At 49.1% G+C, this 26,005-nt stretch overlaps 1 protein-coding gene across 1 annotated transcript in view; it reads left to right on the top strand.

Moving 5' to 3' along the window:
• The window catches only part of CNTN4 (contactin 4), a 741,173-nt gene that overhangs the window by 518,527 nt on the left and 196,641 nt on the right, over positions 1-26,005 (top strand). Inside the window, exon 7 of the mRNA XM_039837970.1 lies at positions 21,810-21,905. Within this exon, the coding sequence (XP_039693904.1) occupies positions 21,810-21,905 (96 nt within the window). The remainder of the gene's footprint in view (positions 1-21,809; positions 21,906-26,005) is intronic.

Here is a 26,005-nt window from a genome sequence, read left to right as displayed (position 1 = left end):
GTTAGACCAGCGTGACACATAGGAAAGCAACCACAGCTTTATTGCTGGGGGAGGGATTATCAGTGATTATTTTTTAATACTAATTACATGTTCTCGATTTCCTTGTCTAGAACACATATTTCTTAAGAAAAAAGAAAGCAAACACCTGAAAAGTAACCATCTAAAACATAACTGTTATCTCTACGTTTTGGACTTAAATTGGATTTTTTTACTTTTTTCCAGCATTATTGAGAAATAATTGACATACATCACTGTATAAGTTTAAGGCACACAGCCTGATGGTTTGATTTCTGTATGTTGTACAATGGTTGCCACAACATGTTAACATCTTTGTCGCATATAGATACAGTCAAAAGAGAAGAAAAAAATTTGTCCTTGTGATGGGAACTCAGGGTCCGCTCGCTTAACGACTTCCCTGTTCACCGTGCATCCGTGTTGGCTGTAGTTATCACAGTGCACGTCACGTGCCCAGTGCTCACTCCTCTTGTAACTGGATGTCCATACCTTGTGACCGTCTGATAATTCCTTCTTGCCCCACCCCCGCCTCGGGCAACCACGAATCCGACCTATTTTTGTATGAGTTTGGTGGTTATTTTTTCATGAGATTCTGCATGTGAATGAGATCACACAGTATTTGTCTTTCTCTGTCTGACTTGTTCACTTAGCACGATGCCTTCAAGGCCCCTTCATGCTGTAACAATTGGCAAGACTTTTCTAATTCTTTACGTCTGAATAATACTCACGTGTATATGTTCATGTCACAACTTTGTTATCCATTTATCCATCGGTAGACACTTAGGCTCTTTCCGTATCTTGGCTGTTGTAGGTTATGCTACTATGAACATAGGGGTGCAGATCTTTTCAAATTAGGCTTTTCGCTTCCTTGGGATATGTTCCCAGAAGTGGGATTGTTGGATCATACAGTAGTTCTATTTTCAGTTATTTTGAGGACTCTCCATACTGTTTTCTATAGCAGCTGGTCCTAAATAATTTCTAAATACCAGTAATTGGTGAATTATTCCCTACCAACTTCTGGAGAATACAGTGTATCTTTGAAATTCTTTTTCAAATTAACTTGTAGTCCCACGCAAAACTTCTACTGGAGAGGTCAAATTCGTAAGCCTCCATCCTCAAAGGTTATACGAAACAGTCGTTAGAATGCCGATCCTAAACAGAAAAACCATTGGGCTTACTTAATCTCCACAGGGCTGTTTTTAGAAACCCTGTCTCTCCCGCTGGCCAGCAGCCTGTCAGCACCCCAGCCGGCAGAACTCACCCCGACAGTGGCCGAAGGAATGACAAAAAATGCTTCCTGTTTTACGGACAATGCTCAAGGCGTCGGTCTCTATGGAGTTCAGCAGATCAATCCAGGAGACATGGCAAGGGGGGTGATCTGCTTCTGTCCGTCCCCACATTCCTTCCTTTTCTATTTGTGTCTTTAAGAATTTTCCCAGGCAGTTCTCCCCGACGTGTGACGTCGTGTCTACTGAGTCTGAGTGAGATTGACTCGAGACCCCTAGAAAAGTGCTGGGCCATGTGAAAGGGGTGGACCGAGGTCTCTAGAACTGGAGAGTGTAGGCTCAGAGTTTGGCTTCTCTGAATAGCTGTGTGCCTCTGGGCTGGCCCGTCACTCTGAGTCTGTTTCCTCCTCTGTGAAACGATGGTGATGATGGTGATGATGATGATGGTGATGATGTGATGATTATGGTGATGATGCCACCTAACCCATGTGGCCACTGCACGGATTAAAGATATGACATGTGAGGCAGGGAATGGTGTTTGGTTGTCATTATGATGCCGTCATCATTATTAACTCATCACCCTGAGAGGTCTCAGCCCTGAGCTAGTTGCCCAAGTGGATATAGTCCAGAAGTTTCCTAACTATAGAACACATGAGGGTCCCCGAGAGCACGGTGGAGAGGGGGAGGAAGGGACACTGGACCAGCAGAGGCTCAGACGGGTGTATGTGTGTGTATCTGGTTGCAAGGGAAAGCGAGGTCCTCGCTCTGAGCCCGGCTGCGATTCTGGCTGCGTCCGACACCAAGGACCCACACGTGCTTCCGGCCACTGGGGAGGGCCTTCGAGTGAGGAGCCTTCGAAGGCGGAATTAGTGACAGCGATGCCAGTGACAGTGGCAGCGGTGACCTCTTGGTGCGCAGCATTTACCAGATGCAGGTCACACAATGCGTCAGCATAATCTCAGCTCATATTTAGGGGAAAACACCATTCCCTCTTAAAAATGAGAAAGCCAAGGTAAAACTGAAGGAAGGAATTTATCTGGAGTCACGTAGTAAATGGCAAAGTGAGAATTCGAACCTAAAGGTATCCGAGTCTTCTCTCCTCAAGGCTACTGCCTCTCCCAGGCCAGGCTCAGCGTTTGGGGCCATCTGAAGGGATTGACGGTGACTCTGATCTAAAAAGAGAGGGGCGCTGGGCCATAACACCCTCGAGAGGTCAGCTGGGCCAGCGCTGCGCTCCCTCTCCGGTGAGTGCCCCAGCCATGCAGAACAGACTCTTGCTGCTTCTTCCCAAAGACCTTCGGGAACAGTCACTCCACAGCCTCCTCAGAAGGCAGAGGAGCAGAGCGGGTCAAGCATGGCAAAGTCAGGGCCCAGGTGGGCAGGCGTGCTCTTTGCAACTCGGGTCCCCAGCTGACCAGCTTCTGTGAGATACTCTGCTTGAGAACTTTCTGCTTGATGAGCCGGGCAAACCAGCCCCCCGAGTGCGAAGTCCAGGAAAATCTCTTTGCTTTCTGTGAGTATCGTGTGGATTGATCTGTCGGCTTTGTTTGGAGCAGAGAGAGTTTGATGATTGTCGTAGACGTATCTGCCTTCCAAAGAAGCCATTCAGAAGAGGCATGAGCTGTCGTGTCCTGCTGTCCATCACTTACCCATCTTCTTGACTGTCTTCTGTGCCAGAGAAATCAGTCGCATCCATGATGCAAATTCTGTACGTGAAGTAGATTCGTACTTTTATGATCTTCAATGGCTGGATAACCAGTTAGCAGAAGTAACAGGTGTTATTGCATTTGTTTAATGATAAAATTCAAGTGAGATTGGGTTCAGTTGCTTACTTCATGTTTATCTTCCCTGTTAGACTGTAAATTCCCTATCACCAGGGTCATCATAGTGTCCTCAACACATGATGCGTTGAATAAGGAGGGGAGAAAAGGAAGATCAAAGGCTGAGTCCCCATAAGTCCCTGGTGCAGCAAGGACCCGTCATTTCAGCTTCTCTGCGATTGTTATTGAGTTTTTTAACATAACTGGCAGGATTATCGTAAGAAGCACGCAAATGGTGGTGGTAGTGTCGTTATTGATCAATAGTACCTTCATTATTTAGCTCAGAAACCCCTTTTCTAAAATACGGGAACTGGGGCCTCGACAACGTCAGTGACTCTCCCTTCGAGGTCACAGAAGAAGGCAAGCTGGCGTGTTAGTTTCCTGAAGCTGCCGTAACAAAGTAGGACAAATTCTGTGGATGGCATGAAACAGCAGACACAGACTCTTCCACGGCTCTGGAGCCCAGAAGTCTGGGCGCTCCGTCCAGCACTGCAGGGGAGAACTTGCTTCGTTTGGCTCCTGGCGTCTGCCCTGTGGTCACTGTGCTCATGGCCACGTCAGGCAGTGCAGTCTGTGTGGGTCTCACCTCCTGCCTCAGTCTTACGAAAGACACTCATCGCTGGGTCTGGGTCCGACCAGGCGACCTCGGATGACCCTCTCGTCTGGGCGTCTCTAACTGAATTCTGTCTGCGACGACCTTTTCCATACAGAGGCTCACTTGCAGGCCTTGGGGACGTGGACATACTGTTTCAGGAGCCAGCGATCAGCCGCACTATTCAGATGAGCCCTGTGCTCGCCCAGTGTGGATCCTCACTGGACGTTTTGCGATGAGACGTGTTGGCCTGTTTGTATCAAACAATAGGGATTTGGGGATAACGGCTGTAGATCATCTTTATCTCAGCGATGAGCCGTTTGAGGGTCCACAATCCTCTGCGCTTAGAAGAAAGAACATCAATTTGCTTGAATATGAATAACGCCCTTAGTTTTGAATGAGATGTTTCTAAAGTCTCTAAAACCAATTGATACATGCATCTTTTAGTATGTGGCTGAATTCAGTACTAATTGTGGCCATGAGCTTCCTAAGTGAAAATGCTAGAAAGCCAATTGGGTTAAAAAAAAAATGCACTCAGATTTTGATAGCATTATTCAGCTAACTGCGGAAAGTCCTTCATGAGGAATCCGTTGCAGAAACCGACTTGCTATAAGACACCTGTCACAACCAATTCCATTCGCTTTGCAATTGCTTCTAATATTAAGGGGCGTTTTGTTGTTCAGTATTTTCTCTTCAGGGAGGGAAAGAGAGAAAGAGGGATCGAGCCTCAGTGTAAGCTCTTCATTTTGAAATGAGGATGGTAAAATAAACCCCACAAAATTAATGTAGGCGTACGTGGACACTGCATTTTCAGACACAGATTCTGCTATGCCAGTATGCACGGGGATATCCCCTAGCGAATAAAGATTGGCAAAGCACAGTCCAGCTTTCACAAAAGATGGGGCATCGTGGCCACAGCACCACGACCTGGGACCTGTAACCTCCTTGGGGAAGCGTGATTGTCTTCATTATGGTCGCCGAGAAGCAGCAAGTGTGGCTGCTGAGTTATTTCCACGTTGCAGGCAACAAAATGAAGAAAGCTAACCTTGTACAAAATGCTGTAAACAGGATGTCAGAGTTCATGTGAAAAAAAAAAAGAAGAAGATGCTTCATAATTAGTTCCATCCCGAAGAGAAACAGGCTCGCTTGCTGGACACAGAGGTCAGGCATTTCGCTCTCTGTTCCTATCACATGTCTGCTTGTTTCTTACTGGCTGCTTCAGCATCTCATCTGTTCAGCGAGCCTGTTAATCTCTTTTATTAACCTACAAGACCTCGTCCGATGAGGTCCAGCAGCGAACTTCAAGACCTTACTGCTTCTGCTAGTGACGGAGCAGTGTGTCTCCAGCTCTCACTCCTAACCCTTGGGCTTCTTCGCGTCTATAATGGAAAAAGGGTTTGGGGTTCTACTTTGGGATGTGGGCTCTTGAGTATCGACGCCCACCTTCATGCAGTATGGCATGATGCTGATTTAATCACAGATGTCGATGTTTGTTTTTCCAGTTCTGGATCGTGAGTATTTGAGGGACTTTTTAAAGTATCGCTTCTCATTTACAATTTCCAAGAATGATTTATTAGTTTCAGCTGCCAAGTTTCCGGACCTCTGTGGTGACCTCGTTAATGGTCGTTCCCTCATTCCTTGTTCTGGAGGAAAACAGAAAAAATGTAGCCACCACTTCTTATCGGCTGTGACTGTCAAGAAGACCAAATGAAACCATGCGGTGTCACACGATTTTTGTGGTGGCGGTAGTTGATTTGTGGCATAAAGTTTACAGCAGAGTTCCAATTCAGCAAGTCTCAAATCCATCATATCTTTCAGGTAAATTTTCCTGTCCGTTCGCCTCCTTTAATAGTTTGGAACAAATAATGAAAAACGCGTGCCATATTTCACAGATTCTGATCCTAAAGTTGATTAAACCATCAAAGAAACATTTCACCCTCTGCACACAATGTCTAGTGCGTTATCGATTGATACAGAGCATGCCGGCAGGATGCTCCAATGTGGGGGTCCTCGGGGTGCCAAGAGGGGTGACTCGGGGCGAGAGCAGCAGGCAACAGTTCACAGCTTCATTTCCTGCTGGGCTTCTGGAGTTTTCAGTGATGTGCGCTGTGCATCCCCAAGAAGGCGATACGGTAAACAGTCACCTCCAAACTCGTTTGATGATGAGTCCACTTCCGTTCATAGAAAAGCAGGGTTCGCAGGGCAAACTTTGCGGTGACTGTTCGCGTGGTCCAGTATAGTGGGGGTCGAGGGTAGCAAAATGTCGCCTTGGGCTCCACTCTCAGCTCAGTACCGGGCAGGGCTGGTGACCTGACAGCTGTAGGCTCCAGGTTCTGGGGGGACTGGAGATTAATGGTCTCTCGGGTCCTTGGAACACGCTCGACGCTGTAACCTGCCCAGGGACGAGGGGCGTCCTGCGAGGTGCCGCCTGCCTCTCTCCATCGTCCCAGGGACGAGGGGCGTCCTGTGAGGTGCCGCCTGCCTCTCTCCATCGTCCTCGCCGACATCCTCCCTCCTTCTCTCCAGAGAGCTGGAGGGGTCTCGTGTAATGGGGATTTGGCGGGATCCCAGTACCTTTTTAAATTTTTTTTCGCAACTCCAAGGACACTCCCTCAGCGGAGAGGATGCTCCATAATATATTCTGTTACATAGGTAAAAGGAACATCTCATTTTACGCATAGCAGTCTTACTTTCGAGTAAGGAAAGTGTATCTTTTGATTCAAATTTGTTTTGTATCCCCCCAAAAGTATGTATGATCCATGCCAAAGCTAATCAGATTTATGTAAGAATTTGATTGTGGGTCATCTTTTTATTCTGCCTAGTTTTCACGTGTTTATTACTGCAGAAAATGTGGACAACTTTTTCTCAGACTCGTGAAAATTACTTTTCCTGTCCTGCCATTAATCACAGAAACAGCTGGCGGGAAGAGCAGGGTGTCTTGTTCTCACCGCAGAATTGTCGGTCGCTGCTCCTTGACATTTAAGCCCTAGAAAGTTAAGTTGGCCTTGGTCCGCTTCTTTTAAATTAAAGCCAAGTGCATGCCAATGAGGTTATGTACTTGGTTATGGACAAAACGAAAAACAGGGATTTAACAACCTACATTTAACTTGAAACTGAACTTGGCGACTTCTACTTTCCGTCACTGCAGCTCTCACTAAAATGGAATTCTTGAGAGATGTTTTTCCATAGATCATATCTGAAGATTTTCTAGAAACCAAAGTTGAGAAACTCATCGGAACAGCTGACATGAACTTGAAGTTTCTCAAAGCCAATCAAGCAGATTTTTCGGCATCCCCTAATCTATAAATACCACTTGATTAAATTCACTTTTCAATATCCCTCTTAATTCCGGAGTGTAGTTTTTAATGCGCCTTTATTTCTCTAAGAAAAAAAAAAAACATGGAAATGAAAAGCTGGAATCTAAAAATAAAATCCACACTTAATACACAAGCTAAATATACCCCAGCTTTTCTCTTTGCCACATTAATTCAATGAAATCTAATTTAGGGTAGCACCACGGTTCTGAATAAAGATGAATAAGTATTACCAGTTCACATTGTGTTTCAGCTTCTTTAAGACTTATCAGAAGAAATGTTAATTGCCTAAGTCCTTACATAAGATCGTGTGCTCTTTAAAGTTTTCTGGAAGAGAGATTAAGTGAAGGGTGGCAAATAACGGTGTTTATTTTTAGCTTCCTCCTATTCTCTTCCTGTACCCCCGAAGTATTTGTCCTGACTTCATCCCATTCTTTAAGTTCAGTTAACTTTCCAAAACCCGAATGCTATTGTGTTGCTAACCATATGGCCTCCTCTCCACCTCAAGTGCCTTCCGTGTCCCTTGTTGCTTAAGGGCGCGGGGGCAGGTCCCGGCTGGTGAGCCCTCGTTCTGCGGGATGTTCGGAAGGCACCCCCAGAGTGTACCGTGCTCGAGTAAGTTCGGGAAATGACGACGCCAATAAAGTCAAACACGTCCCTTCACTGTGGACTCGTTTCCTCGGTGTGAACTGTCACTCGCTGAGGCCAGTAGAGCTTTCGTACCTTTTGCCACTTACCCGTGCAACATTTTTGAAGAGTCTCTCTTTAGTGAGATTGTGCCGTGGGAAAAAAGACGCGACCCCAGGGTCTGCACCGTGTCTGCCCTGCGACCCTTTACCCACCTTTGCATCTCCGTGTCCCTTACGTTGTGCAGACGCCTCACTGCCACGTGGAGCCCGCGCCCTGTGTTCGACGCCTCGCGACCTCCGTCATGCCGGCCCTCGCCCTGCTTTCTCTTCCTCTCTTTTTCCTCCTCTGGAAATCTTCATTTTGTTCCAGATCAAGACTGAATGTTATGTATTTTGTTACTGTTTTTTCCCCCACAAGAAAAATAACCCGCACTTTGCTTCCACGTCCGTCGAAGCGCTCCCCGTGGTCCGCACCTCCCCGCAGGACAGGGGCGTCTTTGGGGCCAGCGGCCCCATCTTCCTTTACCTTTACGGCCTCTGTCCGTTAGCACACTGCGGGGCACGTTACAGGCCGTCATTGTGGCCGAACAGAATTGAGCCAAATCACCACAGAACCACATGTCCACCCACGTCGTTCTGCTCAGAAACCTGTGGCGACTTCCGCTGTCACTCAAGACGGGAGCTGAGGGCCTTACGGGGTCCACGAGGCCCTACACGGCCACCTACGAGGCACCTTGCTGACTCGGTCTCCACGTGCCAGGTCCTGCGTTTGGTTCCGGACCCACCTCACCTGAACAGCAGCCTGGCTGGACCCCCCGCTTTCTCCAGGGCTTTGCTCCCACGTCACCCACTTGCTCAGACTTGGCCTGAGTTCATCACTTCAAACCCCGCTGTCTCCCACCTTCTCAGCTCCCCTCCCACCTGCTCTGTCCACCGTTCCTTTCCCTGTCATGACCTTGTGACACACTATGTCATTAAACATCTGTCACGTTGTTGTCTTGCCTCCCCTGGTCAGACGTCGGCGAGGGCAGGGATATGCATCCGATGGCTTTGTCGCTGTGTCCCAGGCCCCTCTAGCAGGTCCTGGCCTCCAGCAGGCACCCCAGGGACGCGTGTTAAAAGGACCGAATGCGTGAAGCTGGTTTTCATCCGTGTTCCTGGTGCAGCAAATTAGCGCTGCTCACAGTACATTCACGCAGAACTCAGTCAGAGCTGGGTAGCTTTTGTGAGCTTTTAGTGTTGAAAACTGCCCTCCGCACTTGGGCTCACCCAGGACAGTGAAACGCTGCATCAATTAAAACGTTCCAAGGACCCGTAGTCAGGACGGCGATGTTATCCGCACGGCCCGCCCGGCTGGCTGAGGCTTCATAGCCGCGCCTCTCGCTCTAGGCACCATGTGTCAATTTCGTACGATAGTTTTGTTCCGCGCTTATGAATTTTGATAAGATAATGACACATGTTCGGGAAAGGAAAACAGACCATTAAAGAAAGCGGGTCTCCATTTTAAAGTGCCGTGGTTCTGCTCCTCGGGCCAACGCCGTGTGGCTTTCGTCACCTCACGGTCTATTTAAAAACCACATTCCACGACCGGTCCCCTCCATCCGGACACCAAGATGGGTTTGGGACCCTGGCAGAGGTGAGATGTCACTCGTGCCCGCAGAGAACTTTTCATCTCCACTGACAACGTTTCGATTCTGGCCTCAGTTCATTCACTTCTCTCATTCGGCTTGATTGAGACACAACTGAGTCCACGCGCACCACGCCTCGACCCGCTACACTTACATGCTGCGAAATGGTCGCTGCTGTGGCCTGAGCTGACACCTCCGTCACGTCCGTGGTCACCACGTCTTTTCTGTGGTGAGAACATTTAGGACCTACTCCCTGAGCAACATGCCGGCTGTGATACAGTGTCGTTACTCGTCACCACCACGTGTCCATGTGTCCATCGGGTGACCAGCCAGGACTTTATTCCCTCTGACCACTGCCTCCTCAGGCCCCCCACCGCCCAGCCCCGGCAGCTGCCACTGTCCTCTGTTTAAATTCCACTTATAAATGATGCTATAGAGTATTTGTCTTTCTCTGTCTGACTTATTTCACTTAGCGTAATGCCGTCAAGTTCCATCCATGTTGTCGCAAATGTCAACGTGTCTTTCCTTCTAATGACTGAATAATATTCCATTATGTACATGCATACGTATATATACACATATGTATGTGTGTGTTCTTTATTCATTTATCTGTTGACAAACACTTAGGAGATGATAATAGGATCCCAGAGAGACATATGCAGCCTTATGTTCACTGCAGCATTATTCATACTAGTCAAGATAGGGAAACAAATCATTTACCTATTAGAGGTTTAACTTTGAACACATCTCTTAACTCTTCTGAATTTCAGTGTCTTCTGTACAGTGCAGTCGATACTTAATGCCATCCCTGATGACTTCAGAGACATTTTGATGGTCAGATAAGTTATAATGAGTAAAAATCTGGGGTTTTTTTTAACTTGTTAAAAATAAGTACTATACAAATGCGTAGAGACAGTCAGTAGGATGGCAGTTGTCAGAGGCCAGGGGCTTGGGGAGTTGGTGTTCAGTGGGGACAAAGTTTCATTTTACAGGATGGATACAGTGATGGAGGTGGATGGTGGGGACGGCTGTGCCACATTATCAAAGTATTTGCCACTGCGACACTGTGTACTGTAAAATAAGGAGGGGCATTTCGTGTTATATCTATTTTACCACAAAAGAAATGGGACAAAATACGCACACCCAAGGAGTCCACGGTGAAGGAGTGCGTTTATTGGGACATACGAGTTCAGATGCCTTAGGTCATTAAGACCATCGAAATTCAAGTAAGTTCAACAAAAATAAAGCGGTTTAATTTTTTTTTAAGTAGAAATAGGACACATGCCATCATTGGTCTAGTTGCTGTTACTGCCGTCATAGCTATATATCTGATAGTTTTATTGTTGATGTTATTGCTAAATCATCATCATCATCATCATCATCATCATCATCGTCATTATCGTTGTCTTCATAATCATAAGTTTACCTAGAGCATGGCCTGAGGAAATAAAGCTTCTAGCCTCACCGACATCTCAACCCTGCATAAGAAACCGAATGTGACATTTATCGAGGACTTATCTAGCTTCCAGCCTGGAGCTAGATACACAGGGATGATCTCTGAAGTTTATCCGTAACCCCAGAATCGGGGCTCTCAGCATCTTTGTGGTCATTCACGGGCAGCGCAAACCAGCGAAAAGGCTGTCACCCCACACGCTCCCCCCTGCTGAGGTGGAAAAAGGCCTTTTCGTCTCTGCTCTCACACTGTAAACAAGTGTCCCTTTTGCAGTCTACTTAGGGCCTGCTTTTTGCATCTTTGTGTGCTTTGCGATTTTGCTGTTTACGGCGGCCCAGAGTGTGACACTGGAGTGTGTGTCTGTAAGCGCCAGGAGCCTGTGCCGTGCCTGACGGAGAAAACGCGTGTGTGGCATAAGATGCGTTCGGGCGTGAGTTAGTGCATCTCCATTATGTATTAAATAAGGCGCGTTTCAACAGAAGCACACCTCACACAAGGTTATGGGCTGAGCGGCTGATGAAAATGTCATGAGCACAGCCAGCCCCTCAGGAACCTGTCCCCGCTTTTCCCCAGGAAGACAGTTCAAGTGTTGATTCAGTGTTGGCAGCAACCACGCAGAACGTAAGCACCACCCCCGACGAGAGTGGACTGGTGACGCCCAGCATCGTTCCCAGCAGGAAAGCCGGGAGGGAGCGGCAGACCCTGGAGGGGAGGATGACCTCAGGAGTGACACTGTGAAGAGGGAAAGGTGGCGGCCCGTGCTCTGAAGCGCAGGCCGCGGCTGCGGCTGGCTAGGAGCTTGTCCGCGCGCAAAGCGGAGCGCAGTCTCAGGGCTGGCATCGCGCGGGTCCCGATGCCTCGCCCTGTCTGAGCGTCGGCCCGCAGCAGAGGACACAGGGCCGAGGCGGGGGTGGACAGGGACCGGGTCACGGTGCTGACGCACATCAGAACCAGGTCCAGGTGTCTCATCCGCATCCGCCTGGGGCCGTGGTCTGGGGCCGTCGTCTGAGCCCGTGGACCACGGATTGGATGCGTCGCCCCAGCCGAACGCTCCTCCCGGCGATGCCCACGGTGCCATCTGGCCCCGCGGCGCGGGTGATGCCTGTGCTCCGTGCAGTGGCTCGTGCGACCCAGATCACACGTGCGGTGAGGTCAGGAGCCACGCTTGCTTGACCTCCACGCTCTCCCCGGCATCTGCCACCCGGCGAAGGACAGAGGGGCGAGGGAGGGAGCTTGGCCTGGGGGGGATGGTGTGGACAGAGGCTTGTGTCGCCCACAGTCACCTGTTCACATCCTAACCAGCAAAGCCACGGCGTACAAGGCGGGGCTTTCAGGAGGCCAGGAGGTCACCGGGGGGAGCCCCAAGAGTGGGTTGGTGCCCTGAGAAGAAGAGATGCGGGGGCGTCCCCCGCCCCTCCCCACCGCGTGAGGACACGAGCCCAAGGCCGCCTCCCCCGCGCCCGCTCCGCCGGCACCCGTCCCAGCGTCTCGGCCTCCAGACTGCGAGGAGCGCGCGGGTCCTGCCGAGGCCTCCCAGGCTCCGGCTCGTTTGATGTCACCACCAGAACAGGCGGGGTCCCCAGCTCCGACACCTCTGGCCACGCAGGGTTCTGGGGCGGAGAACGGTGACCCTGGCTCGCGTGGCCCGTGAGCTGTCAAAGCGCTCGCGTCGGGGCTGTCCACCTCTGGGAAATCGGTCTGTATTTAGGGTGTCCGTCGTTTCTCTCGTCTCTTCCGTTATGTAGGAGTTTGCTGTGGTTTTTGCCAGGCAGCCGTTTTAAACTTTTAGATGGAAGATGAAAATATTAGTTTCCTCGGGTGTTACTTGAACTAAGGTGACTTCAACTTCAGTTATAAATCAGAAAGCGCAAAACTCAATCGAGACGGCGTGTCGCTTGGCGTGACCGTGGCCCTCGGCCTTCTCAACGGGCTGGGTGGGCGCCAAGTGCCGCATCCCAGAGGGAGGCTGGGTCATCACTCCGCGTCTGGAAGCCGGGCGGGTGGGAAGACGATTCCGCTTTCCTATTATCTTTCTCTTTTACAGTTTCGGTGCCAACGTTCCGTCTGTTTCCGTAACTTATTCTTCTACAGCGCGTGTCACCGTCAGACACACCGCGTGTGATTTGTCTATTGTGTTTGTGGTCGTTTTGCCCATTTCCACCTCGTGGAGGGGAGGTTATTCGTTGTGCTTTGTTCTGTGTCGCGGTGCGGTACCCTCAGTGCCTAAGCAGGAGCTGGCACACAGTGGGGACTCGGAGTCGGCATGCCGTAGGTACTGCTGAATCCCTACTGTTTGTCCTCGACCTTGGGGCGCACCTGAAAGCAAGAGGCTTGAGTGATGACGTTTCCCAGAACTGGCCAGTTCACCAGACTGGGTCTCCAGCTTCTCTGTGAAAACGAGGAGGGTGAGACACAGCCCCCACTGCAGAGTCTGAACAGGCGATGAATAAACACGTCGTTTGCATGCGTGTCGGATGATTTATTTTCAAAACTGTAATTAAATGAGATAAAAATATATGGTTGAAGTTGCCGAAGCAACTTAAATTCAACGTAAATAACAGCTGCTCTTCATCTGGGAATTTCATCTATAGACAGAACTTTTTTTTATATGCCTTAAAAAATTGTAACGAGCATGCTGCTAATTTGATGTCCAGTGTCCCAGAATCAGGATTAAGGGGAAGGGGCACTCCACCTGCATCTCCCGGGTCTCACTGAAGAGCAGGAAGTGAGAAACTGTGCAGTGCCTTCGAGGCCACACCTGTGGCTCTCAAATACTCGGCAAGTTCTCTGCGGGTGTGGGGCTTAGGCCAGCACCCCGGCAAGCTGAGCAAAAGACGAGGACCGAGAAGGCCAGGGAGGAAGCGACTGCCATGTTTCTTTCTGTCAAAACCAGAAAGATCCTCAGTCTGTCAAGGTATAGAATTCTCCCACCGGGTGAAGAAGAGACCGTCGTATTGGTGTGTCGCTGGCTGCCTGCACGTAGCAGGGCCGTGCAGTTTGCAGCATGTCGTGTCATGTTTTAATTCCCCGGGGCAGGGTTCCAGGCCGGGAGGCTGTTTCTTTTGCCAGACAGCGAATCGGTTTCAGGCGCTGATGATGTTCCCGTCCACTTGTATCTCTAAGCGTTCACTCTGCGGCAGGGTAGCTGCTGCAGTGCCCTTGGAAAGAGACCTTTTCCAGAAGTCACCTTCCAGAGCACCCCAGGCACGGAGCACACCAAGGGCCTTCGCAGGCCAGATGCTGGGACAACGCACGCCACGTGGACAGATCCGAGGAAGTGCCCACCACTGCCCCAGGGTGTGAAACGGGAGGGGCAGCAGCGCTCGACAATGCTCATCAAGCGTCCGACATGTATCAGACACTGTCTGGGGCACCATGCCACAGCCCGGAAACTGGAAAGATTACAGCCCATATTCAACTCTGTTGTTTTGTTTGTTGTTGTTGTTGTTTTGTGTGGGGAGGGAGTAAGGACAATAAGCCAAATAGCATAAAAATGAACAAAGTAATTGCAGAGGCTGATAATGATTGCTGTGAAGGACAGAATAAAAAGGCGATGTGACAGAGAGCGAGTAGGGCCGGTGGTGGCCTGCGTTAGACGGAGAATCAGGGAAGGCTACTTGGAGGAGGTGGCATTTGAGGTGAGTCATGAAGAATGAGTATGATGAGCAAAAGATGGGTAAAGAGCATTCCACACAAAGGAAACTGAGTGTGACGGTCCTGAGACAGGGTTGGCCTCGGGGTATTTGACTGACAGAAACGTGGTTTTCGCAGTGTAAGTGAGTGAGGAGGAGAGTAGCAGGCACGAGGCTGGGATGGGCAGGGACCGGGTCGCAGCGCAGAGGAGCGTCTGTGTCTTATTCTAAACTTTACGAGGCCGAACGCCTTTCAGAAACCTGTTTCGCTTTGTGTTATAAAGTAGCCAAAGCTGGAGAATGCGGCTGCCTAACCCCTAACACACCTGAGCCGGGCTGAGATGCAGAAAGAGACGCGTCCTCATAGAGGAAACGTGGGTTAAACGGCCTGAGTTTCAGGGCCTCCGTCTCCACCGAACGTCAGCGTTATTAGTGATCCCCGTCACACCAGTCGCAGTAACCGCGTGAGAGAGACAGGTGCACACTCTTACGGAACACGCGGAAACGCGAGAGTTTTAAACCGAGGTCTCCTTTGGCTTCTTAAAGAGCGTGGAGACCCCGATGAAACGAGGAAAAACACTAACATGAGAAATAAAAGCCATTTGGGAAGCCATACAGCGACAGAGGAAACTCAGCAGAGCGTTTCATATAGTCAGAAAATAGTAGCAGGATGAAAACTGTGAGTCTCCGATAGTCAGACACTCAACACGCATGGTTTTCTTCCCGCTGTTTAATTCCATGGAGAATAGAAGCAAAGTACGTGGACTTCGGGTCAGGAAGACCCGGATCCCAAGGCCTGTGATGTTGGGTGTCGATTTTTTTTCTTTCTCTGTGATGGAATCAGGAACAATTCTTACCTCATAGAGTTGTCGTGAGGGTTAAATTCATGAATACTCAGAAAGTGAGGAATGGTGTTCTTTGCGCAAGCTAGCTGAGGCTGGCCTTACCTTTCTCCCAAGGTGATTAGACTTCCAAGGCGGCCCACAGCAGAGTCCTCGCCAGGGAACAGAGCTCATGCTGCTTTACGTTCCTGCCTGGGCTTCGTCGCTGGACAGAGGAAGCGACAGTGTGGAGGAGAACCCCGCCCTTTGCTGAACACAGGATTGCCGGCCGCAGGCGGATCTCTCTTTGGCAGTCCGCGCGCACCTGTCCTCATCCTATTGTCTCCTTTTCCCTTTTCAGCGCTTCTTAAAAAAAGAAAAAAAGAAGAAAAAAAAAGAATCGTGAGAAACATTTGTGAAGAAACATCAGATTTTGAAGGTCTTTTTTTTTAAGTCAGCAATCCCTTCTTGAGCTTTCTCAGCCCTACTTTACTTTCCCATTGTTTCATGGATTACATTTTTGCTTGTTTGTTTCTTTTTCGGTTATTCGAAAATCACATTCGAAGGCTTTATGCTGCTTATTTACTTGTTCAGAGGAGGAAATCTGATTAAATTAATATGCTTTTCACTGTAAATGACTAATAGCAAGTTAGCGTATTCGCAGCCGTTCGGGGTTTTAAAATGGTGTTTCTGTAATTCCAGAGTAATCTCAACACTGTCGTATTTATCTGGTGTGATTAAAGAGGGTGAGAGGAAAAATCCAGCCATTCGAAGGGAGGACAAGGGGAGGTTGGGATCAGCACCTGGGACAGCTCCCAGGTTCTTCCTCTCCGCTTCCGCATAAGGGTTTTCTGAGGATTTTCAGTGACGCCCGTAGCAGAGGCATCGGGGGCTATGAAAGAACAAGGTCAAAAGTCATTTCTAGGACTGAGCCATGTGTGAGTTAAGTGTGCATTAACTTAGGGATATCACTAAGGCTCTTTGTTTTGCGAGGATCTCCAAGAAAGAATGTGTTTCAATGTCAGACCACCGGCCAGGATCAGATTCTGGTCCCTTACTTTAGACTGCCAACGAATTGGAGTATTTAATGTCAGATCATTAGCGTGCTCATAGGTTTTTGCTTTGTTTTGTTTGATTTAGTTGTGCGAGAGAATGGCCGACACCAATACTTGGAACAAAAGAGAAACTCAAAGAATATTTGCTGAAAAAAAGGATAAACAAATAGAAAAATTAGTGACATAAGGAATAACAAGATACTGACAAGAATATCTAACTTGATTTTATGTTTATATACATGCGATTCTTTTCATTTTTCATTTATATTCTTTTTCTATCTGGTATACACTGGAAAGTTCTAAAACTTGAAGCTCGATGAGTAAATTTCTATAATCAGTAAATAATGTAACATTTCATCTTTTATTCCTGTTTAAAAATAACGTATTTGTATACTTTTTAAAAAACAAACATCAGGTTTTACTATTTTATGAAAATGATATTTCCCGCCTTTACATTAAAAAGTAACGTAAGCGCTCTCAGACCATGTTATTATAGAAAGAAGTTCTTAAGGAGAATTATCTGAACCCAGTACACATATCTTAATTGCAAGTCATTTAAAAAATACAGCCATGCACAGCAAGGGACAAGGTGTCTGGCTCACTTCAGCTCCTGTCTAGACTTGAAAACACAATTAAGTCTAGCAAAAGAAGATGGAGTTCAAGTCTCGTCGGCCTTTTTTGCCGCCATACTCTAGTATTACTGTATCTCATAGAAGTTGGGACTCACCAGCTTCCCCCGTGAGTCCCTCTCTGTAGACTCTCCTTTGATGCTCAGAAATGACCATGACAGTGCTGACATGTAGAGACCGTGGACCAGGCAGGGTGGTAAGCACTGGGCGCTCACGATCTTAGTCTCAGAAGAGCCCTACGGGATGGGAATTATAGCTCCAATATTACAGTTGAAGAACCTGAAGGCCCAAGAGATGAGGTCACTCGCCCCCGTCAACGGCCAGAGAGCCAGGCCACCGAGTCTGCGTTCAGGTCCTCGGATGCCGGCGCTAAGGTGGAGACCTGCTACGGGTCGCCCTCCTGCCAGACACACACAGGGCACCCAGCCAACCACGCCGGCCTCACCGACACGTTCTTCCTTCTTCCTGTGTGGAAAGAGGGTCAGAAACGCGGCTCTGCAACTCATAGTGTCTACGGACTTATTTCCCGTGTGAGTCTCTGGAATCTGAGACCATGGCCACACGCATCCACGCTCAGGGAGCAAGTGGAAAGTCAAAACGGCATGTTAGGTACACTGCGTGATACTCGGTTTTAAAGTTCTGCTCCCCAGGAAAACCCGTTTTCTTCTGGTAAGCGGGGTGATTGTCATGAAGATCGGTTTATGACAAACGTATCGCTTGCCCTTTTTTTTTTTCCAATTATGGCCTAAATGAAATACTCTTTCATTTACTGTTGTTACTTCTCCAAAAATATCTTGAACCCTCACGATTTTGTTTCCTCTGGACTGCATCCAGGTGTGTATTGTAGGCTCCTTCTTCCTCGGCTCCGAACACTTAATAACTTTCCAGACAGGAAATATGCGATTTTCCCCCTCACGCTCCGATTTTCTCTGCAGTCTGAATCCAAACACGTTCCTCTGTGAAGGGGCTGTTTGGTTATTTATCACATACTGCAGCTCGACGACCTCTGTGCGCTTTCGCCCCCTTGGGAATTTCGCTGCCACGCCATGTCCCCTATGCCCTCAATAAGCTACACATTCCAAGTACGAGAGTGTATTTTCCAATCTCGTTTGAAAATAAAACGCTGACATTCCATTCCATGGGAGAATAAAAGACAGTTATTTTCACAGAAAGATATGACGGGGAAGCACATGTGCCACAAAATTGTGTGTTCCTTAGCACGTGATCACTGGGGGGAAACATGCACGTAAAAGGCCGATGAATGTAATCAACACCAAAAAGTATAGCCACTTCTTTTTTTTCAGTCTACAAATCACCTGCCAAGGAACCATATGCAAAGCTGGAGAAACAAGCTGTTTCGAGAAACCTCGGTATCCAGATATTAATTCCCATCATACATATACATCATTTATTCGACCATATCTTTAGTCTCCACTGCACAGAGCCGAAGGGAATGTGGCCCAGATGTAATTGTTCAGCTTCCTGTCTGACGGTGCAGCCGTCTGCCTCTAAATAGAGCTGTCGTTGACTGTTTTCTCCTCGTCTGACCTCATCCTTTGCTCCTCGTGTTTAAAATCTCCACATTGAGTGCTCGACCACAAGGAAAAGCAAAGGGATAGAGGATTCGGAATCGAATGTGCCAGCTCGTCGCATTGCACCTCGAAATGAGGATTCTTTTCCATATTGACTGAAGAACATTAAATTCACTGAAACAAATATTTTTTCTGCCGTGAAGAGGTCGAGAAGTCCGAATGCTTTTTTTCCGCTGGCTTCACTAAACCAGTGGGGAGGCAGTCCTTGAGGGCTGTGGGAGCAGGGGCTTCGCGGAGAGACCGATGGCAGTTTGTATTCTTCTGGCCACTCTCTGGGTGTGAGGGGGAGGCGCTGAACCTCTTTGAGCCTCCAGTGTGTCACCTGCGAACTGGGATTCTAAGCCGTAACAGAATTGAATGAGAGCTATGTGAAGAGTACCTGGCACATGGTGTGACCTCAATGCATCCTGCAGTTAGAAGCTGTGATTGCCGTGAGCGACAGAGCATTATCTATAACGTATTCCATCTCGTCATGCCTGTTGCCACCGACGTTTCTTAGTACCAAGGCTTTGGAGGTAAAATGACTCTAAATAAAACAACATACGAGAATATTGCCGGGGAAACCCTGGCCATGAGCGTACAAGCTTCAACAAAATACCCATTCACACTCATGGTCCTTGAATTTGTAAAATTATTATGCTGCTAGCAGTTAGCCTCTGGGTGGATAGTTACGTCTGGAAGGACCGATTCTGGACACCGATTTCCTTAACCGTGTGCGTGCGTGCTTGTGGCATCCTTGGGTTAGCGTCTACAGCTCTCTCTAGAGCACACCGTCATATGAAACCCCTTTTTTAAGTGGAACGCCCCTGGATGCCAGCGTTCCTCAGTGGGCAGAACAAACACGTACTGAGCACCGAGCTAGCACGAAAAGCCTCGTGCTTTCCAAATATTATCTCGTTCAATCTCTCAGCATTGTTCTTGTTTTAAAGCACATTTCTTCTCATTTATGAGAACAGGAAGCCTTGCCGAAGGTCAACGATGCAACTAATACACGGCAGAGATGATTTTCAAACAGATCTATCCAAAGGCAGCCTCTCCCTTCACTGTAGGGTCTACCATCTGGAATAGACTGCGATTAACTGCTAAGCAATATGTCTAAATATTTTCTCAAATACCAGATTACTGTAATTTATTCTGACTGCCTGCATCTTGTACAACGGCATGGATTCAAAAACTGAGAAGGAAGAAATAGGAATCCAGTTTTTTTAAGCTCGGTAGGACAGTTGATACCCTTCCAGATATTTCTCATTCTTTCCCATTTCTTACTGTACTTTTTCTAGTAAGAACTGGGGTGGATTTTGCCTAGATAAGACTTGATCTGTTATCTATCAGCTCCTAATTTTTCATGCAGCTCTGGAGATTGGATGGGATGTCTGTACTAAAACAGATGACTTATTCTAAGAACCTGTATGCAGAAGTGACAATCTGGACTTATTCAGCATCACGTTTAGGGATAATGGTTTACATGATTAGTGCCATAATGAAGTGTTAAAAATCTCTGGTTTAATCTTCTTTGAAGGCTTCTCAAACCGTCTCCTTAAAGAGAAGAAAAAATTCTGTTCTAGCCTCACTGTGTGCTCACTGAATAAAAAGAAGTTATTCTGTCAGGAATGTGATTCAGATCACAGCCACGCTGTCCTGTGCTGACTGTGGGCGGGCCCTCCAGGTGCCTCTCTCTGCCCCTCCACGCTCGTGGTCTCTGGGTTCCTAGGGTTAGGCATCCCCTGCCAGTCCTGCCCACTGGACTCTTGAGTCTTGACGGGCAAAAGCTGTGTTCTCACATTGTATCCTGAGCTGGCGACCAGATGACGTTTAAGGAGATTTTTATATATCGTTAATTGATGAAAACACTAACGTATGAGCTTACCATATGTGTGCGTATAGATTTCTTTCTTATCCTGAACTGCCCCTAAATGCAAACGTTCCATTCCGTAGCTGCAGGCAGGCTGCGCGGGTTTGCCTCCCCAGCCCTGCACTCACCAGTGCGGCCCCTGACAGGTGTCTCAGAGCCTGTCTTTTTCCAGTCTGTAAAATGGGGACATTAATCATACTTCACTCATATAATCATGGTCAGGATCGCTCGAGGAGGTCATCGTGAAATACTAACCAAAGCGGCCGGCATGGATGAAAGAGCCGGTAACGGTGACCGCAGTCCCCCGTGACAGCGAGGTGACTCACAACCGCACAGAACACGTGTGACTGGAATAATCCTCAAGTGCAGTAGGAGAGTACTAAACCAAGGACCTTAGACGGCGGAAGCCGAAATGGCACTCACGACGCTCCTCGAGAGGATTTAAATTAGGATGGAAGAAAAGTCATTCTTTAACAACGATGTGTCACTTCATTAGACACGTTTCTCACATTAACTCATTTTTATCGGCAACTTCTCACTGACTGACTCCAGCTGTGGGTTTGGGTTTGTAATGTCTTATCTCTGTAAGCAGACTGGACCTCCTCGGGAGAGGGGAACTGTCAAACAGAACCTCGACAGTGCCTCACGCGTATTTCAAAATACGCAAGAACTTAAAACAGCCATGTGTGAGTGCAAATGTCTAGACGTTGTGTATAGTGTGTGTGTGTGTGTGTGTGTGTGTGTGTGTGTAAGAGAGAAATCTCACCAGGCTACAGAGTGACGAGCACAATCACATATAACACTGGTTTGTGAAGTGAACAGAATTTAGTGGCAGAAAACGTGACTTGACATCTCGATAGTATTTAATTACAGAGGGAGGCTGGGGAGGCCACTCATCACCATGACACTTCGGCATCTTCAGACAGACCTGCACTGTCCTGTAGGGTTTTCTACAGCGATGTAGGTGGTCTGCCGCTTTGCCAGGATGGAAACCGGTAGCTGCACGTGGCTGCCAAGCTCCTATCATGAAGCCAGTGTGACCGTGGAGCTGAACTGTAGACTATTCCATTTCGAGTGTTTTAAATCTAAATAGGCACATGTGGCAAGTGACCACCTTATAGTACATAGCATACTGTATCTGTATGGCATATGCTGTATCTACATGGCATATACTGTATCTATATGGCATATGCTGTATCTATATGGCATATACTGTATCTACATGGCGTATACTGTACCTACATGCTATATGTGTATCTACATGGCATATACTGTATCTATATGGCATATGCTGTATCTATATGGCATATACTGTATCTACATGGCGTATACTGTACCTACATGCTATATGTTGTATCTATATGGCATATGCTATATCTATATGGACAGGGTGATATAGAATCAAGGACAACAGGGCAGCATCCTGTGAGGAGGCCAAACTGAGTGCTCCTGGACGGGTACCCCAGATTCTCTTTCGTCCCAGTGGTACGCCCCTGTAATACTTTGGGACTTTGCATTTGAAACCCTTTCTCTTTTTATTTCTCCTGACAGATCTTGAAAACTTCAAAACCAGAGCGAGAAGCACGGTGTCCGCCCGCCAGGGCCAGGGGATGGTGCTGCTGTGTGGCCCGCCAGCCCACTCCGGAGGTAACTGAGAGTGTGGGAGAGCGCACGCTTCTCTGGCTGCCGTCATCCTTGCTAATCGTCCCTCCTCTCGGCTCCAGCCGAGGGGACAGTGTCATTTGTAGAGATTCCCCGAGTCCCTCCGTGTCGAGGGAGAACCGGGGCCAGTCCCCGCCATAATTAGGGTAGGAATATATCGGTCTGCGAAAGCGCCATGCACGGCCGTCTGCCCGGCGTAGGGGAGACACCTGAGTCCGTCGGAATGAGAATCCTGTCATTTGGAAAGGGACGTGGGTTAGAGGGCCCGGTCCTTTCCCCAGCTGGATTGGGTGAAAAGATGGCCTTGCTTCATTTCATCTCGCCGTTGGCGTGGGGAGGGGACAGAGCCAGAGCCAAAGCCCCGTGACCACGGAACGCAGGGTCCCCTCTGTGAAGACCCCTGATGGCTGGGTCGCTTGGGAAGGCACCCGACTGCAGATAACTGGCAAGCGCCTGCTCACGGCTTCAGGAAGCCGGGGATGGCTCTGTCCTCACACACGGTTCCGTGGGGCTGCGATCTAAGGCAGGTGGCCCCCAGAACCCAGCCCTTTCCCTGACAAGCCTGGGGCGTGGCCAAGGCACCCGGTGTGCGGCCGAGGCACCCGGTGTGCTATCCGACAGGAGGGGAAGAGGCGGGGACAGGAGCTAAAGGTCTCTCCGTCCCTGTGTCACGGACAGTTTGCTTTGCCTGAGGCATCGATCACCCCCAGTGGCGAAAGAGACTGCAGAATGCAGACTTCATGCAGGGGCACGATGCCCCTGGGGAAAGGCCATCATTTCGTCCCTAAGGGACAGTGTGGCGCCATGCCGCGTAGGCCGCTTGTGGTGTTTGCAGAGGGACTGCTGACTGGGTGGCGAACCTAATGCACTGTGTGGAGTTGCACCAGGTTGCAGAGGTTGTTGGGATCCGTGACGTTTGTGGTGACATCGCTGATAAACTCCGCTCTCGGAAATTCTGGTTAAGGTTTAATTTGATGTCTGCTTTCTTTGTTATGGCCTTAATTTTCTATTCTGCTTAACACGTGATTGAAAGAGAAAAGACTCTGAGCTGAGCATCTGAAAACGCCCTTTTATTTTACTTTTGTCCTATATTCAAAAGCTGTCCCTTTTCCTTTCTCATCTAATGGCCCCGCTCACATTTCCAGCAGAAAATAACAATTGGCAAAACAGGTAGAAAGCAGGTGGGAGGGGCAGGTGGCCGCCGTCATCTGGATCAGGGCTGTGGGGTGCTCAGGGGCTTTGGCTTTCGAAGACCTTGGGAATCCAGACCAGACATCAGGGCTTTGCGTTCTGAGAAATGGGTCTGTTTCTTAGGATTTGGTTTTCTCTTTCGAGTTAGTACCAGCTGAATTTGGAGCTCAGGGCGTGCGTGCTGCTGTGGGTTCTGTTTCAAATCATTATGGACAAACAGCTTTGAGCTCTCTAGGCCACGCTCTGCTCACCTGTTAAGGCAGCAGATCAAAGGAAAGCGCTCAGACCCCTTCGCGTTCTCTCGTTACGTAATAACAACTCAATAGAAACCAAGTGTCGTTCTTGACTGTGATTGCATTATTGAAGTCCCGCTGCTTCCGTGTGGAAACCAATGGACTGGGAGTCGATTGAGCTCTGATCAGCATGAGGATTGAACATCTTCCTAATCCCTGCAGACGAGCTTCACAGCATCAAGCGGACGGAACGTGCAGCCACTCTAAAACTTAGCTCTGTTAAGGAAAAATACCGCTCTGCTCCCTGGTCTAATGACATCTTCGGGAAGGGCAAGTCACGCGACGTGCTGCTCTACAGACCCCCGCTGAGGTACCCAACCCCTCCCCTTCCCGCAGAGAAGTATATGAAAAATCTCAGACACCCACTAAAACGCACTGGTCCCCACGGGCAGCGGTGCCCGCAGCTCTGAAACGGACTGCGTGAGCCGGTCCGTCCTTCCTGCTGGTCTCGATGGGGAGAGACGAGGGAGTAAAATACTCCCTTCGTGGCTCTGTCAGAAGCCGCGTGCTCAGTACGGCCGTGGGCGAGGCTTGCAGGAGAATCGCAGGGGGGCTCTCGGAGGGTCCGGGAGAGCATCTCAGACGTCCGTCCGTGTGGGCGAGGATCTGGTGAAGTCGCCTGGCCCCTCCGAGCCCTGCGATGCAGACCGCAGTGGGGGCGCTGTCCTCGCTTCTCCAGGCTGTCATCACCCTGATGCTGGCAGAGCCGCCGGGAGCCACTGGACGTGCCCGGCGTTTCAGACACAGCGTATGGTCTCAGTGGTAACAAGTCCTGCGGGGGGGATGAGTCAGCCTCTCGTGATGTCGGTGGAGCGCGGGCACCCGCCGGTCGTGAGGAAGGCCGCGTGCCCCCCGCAAAGCCATGCAGACTCACACACCCAGGCTCACGGCAGCACGAGCGACCGTGGATCTGTCTCGAGAAGCGCATCAGTCGGCAGGTGTTTCTGAGGCTCGGGCAGTCGCCACGTGTGACGCCTCTTTGTCGTCTTTGGTTAATAGACCCAAATTCAGACGTGACGTCGTTGCATCAATTTTGCTGTTAAGTCTGAGCACAAACACCAAAAAAATAGGAGTTCTCCTGCGTGCTCTGCTTGTCCGCAATGCTGATTCGTCGTAGAGACTGAGTTCAGTGGGGTCCAGAATGTTCACCTTGCCTCCCACCACCTCCAAGGTCATTGTCACCAGGAATGCATGACCTTTAAGCGAATCGTCAGTAAACAGGAATAGATCTGAGATGCTTCGAGTTTCTTCCTTCCAGTGACGAAAACTGCCATGTTATCCACCACCAGTACAGTCCTCACGAGCGGTTCGTCAAGACGGCTTTGTCCCTACCTTTCTTTTATGTCACCAAGAACCTTGTTATTCACAATGCGGGCCACGAACCAGCAGCAGTTTCTGCCTCGCCTGGTCGTTTGTCGAAAAGACAGTCTGCCCCCCGCCAAACCCCCCCCCCCACCCCCTCAGAATCAGAATTGAGATTTTTAACCAGATTTCTCCAAATGATGCATATGCACCTGAAAGTTGGGGAATCCCTGAGTTGTGCTGTGGTGTGCGTGCATACACACACACACACGCACACACACACACACATGCACACATACACACACGTGTCACACACACAAATGCGTGTGCACACACAGACATGCACACATACACACGCGTGTGCACGCACGCACGCACACCCTGCCTCTGGCCAGTGCTGGGCAGAACACAGAAGCATCACCAGGGCAGCATGTTAAAGCCACAAGTACCCAACCTTTTCCCCAAAGGTATTCTGATTCCATAAATCCGGGGCAAGGTCCCCAAAACTGTGGTTTTCATGGACTCTGAGGTGGCATCAGATTCGAGACCCACCCACTTTCCACCTGTAGAACTGCTTCCAGACCCCCCCCTCTACCTCTGCCTTCAATCGCTGGAGCAGGGTGGTTGATTCCCACATCATCCCCCAGCAGAGGGAATGAGCCTTCCTATCACATTCGTGTTTCAAAGAACTGAAAATGCAGTCACCTCGAGCACTCCCCTTTGTGGTTGTTCGTTAGCGAGACGAACAGCTCAGAAAGACGAGCTGTTTCTCGCGTTGGAAAATGTCATTTTGCACTTGGCCAGCTCTCACTGGAAGCATGGCTTCCGGGGTACAGAAAAGAAAAGCCCGTGACTCTGACCATGGGACTGTTTTCATTGTTACAGGTTTTATAGAAAGCAGCTGTGATTGTCTGCGTCAGATGCTTTTACACGGAGCCCACCCCCGTGGCATCGGACACAGGGACCTTAGGGCAGAGCATCTGCAGGGATCTTTATGGGGCTTATTATGCCGTAGTTTACATTTGTTATCTTTTGATCCTCACGATAACCCCATAAGAAGTGAGGAAGTGTGTTTCATAGATAAGGAAACCCCATCACGGCCGGCCATCAGACGCTGATCGACGGCAGGGCCACGAGTGGCCTTTGCCGAGAGTGTGCTTCATTCTCCCAGGCAGGAGAAAACATCGCAGATCAACTAAATGTGAATCTCTCGAGAGGGTCGGTCTGGAATCTTATACGGTTGTAAAAGCACCCGAGGTGATTCTAGTCTCGGCCAGGGAGGGACCCGTGTGTCTCTGC

The sequence above is a fragment of the Pteropus medius genome, unplaced genomic scaffold, assembly GCF_902729225.1.
Source record: "Pteropus medius unplaced genomic scaffold, Ma_sr-lr_union100, whole genome shotgun sequence".
NCBI lineage: Eukaryota > Metazoa > Chordata > Mammalia > Chiroptera > Pteropodidae > Pteropus > Pteropus medius.
This window is presented reverse-complemented; position numbering and strand designations above follow the sequence as displayed.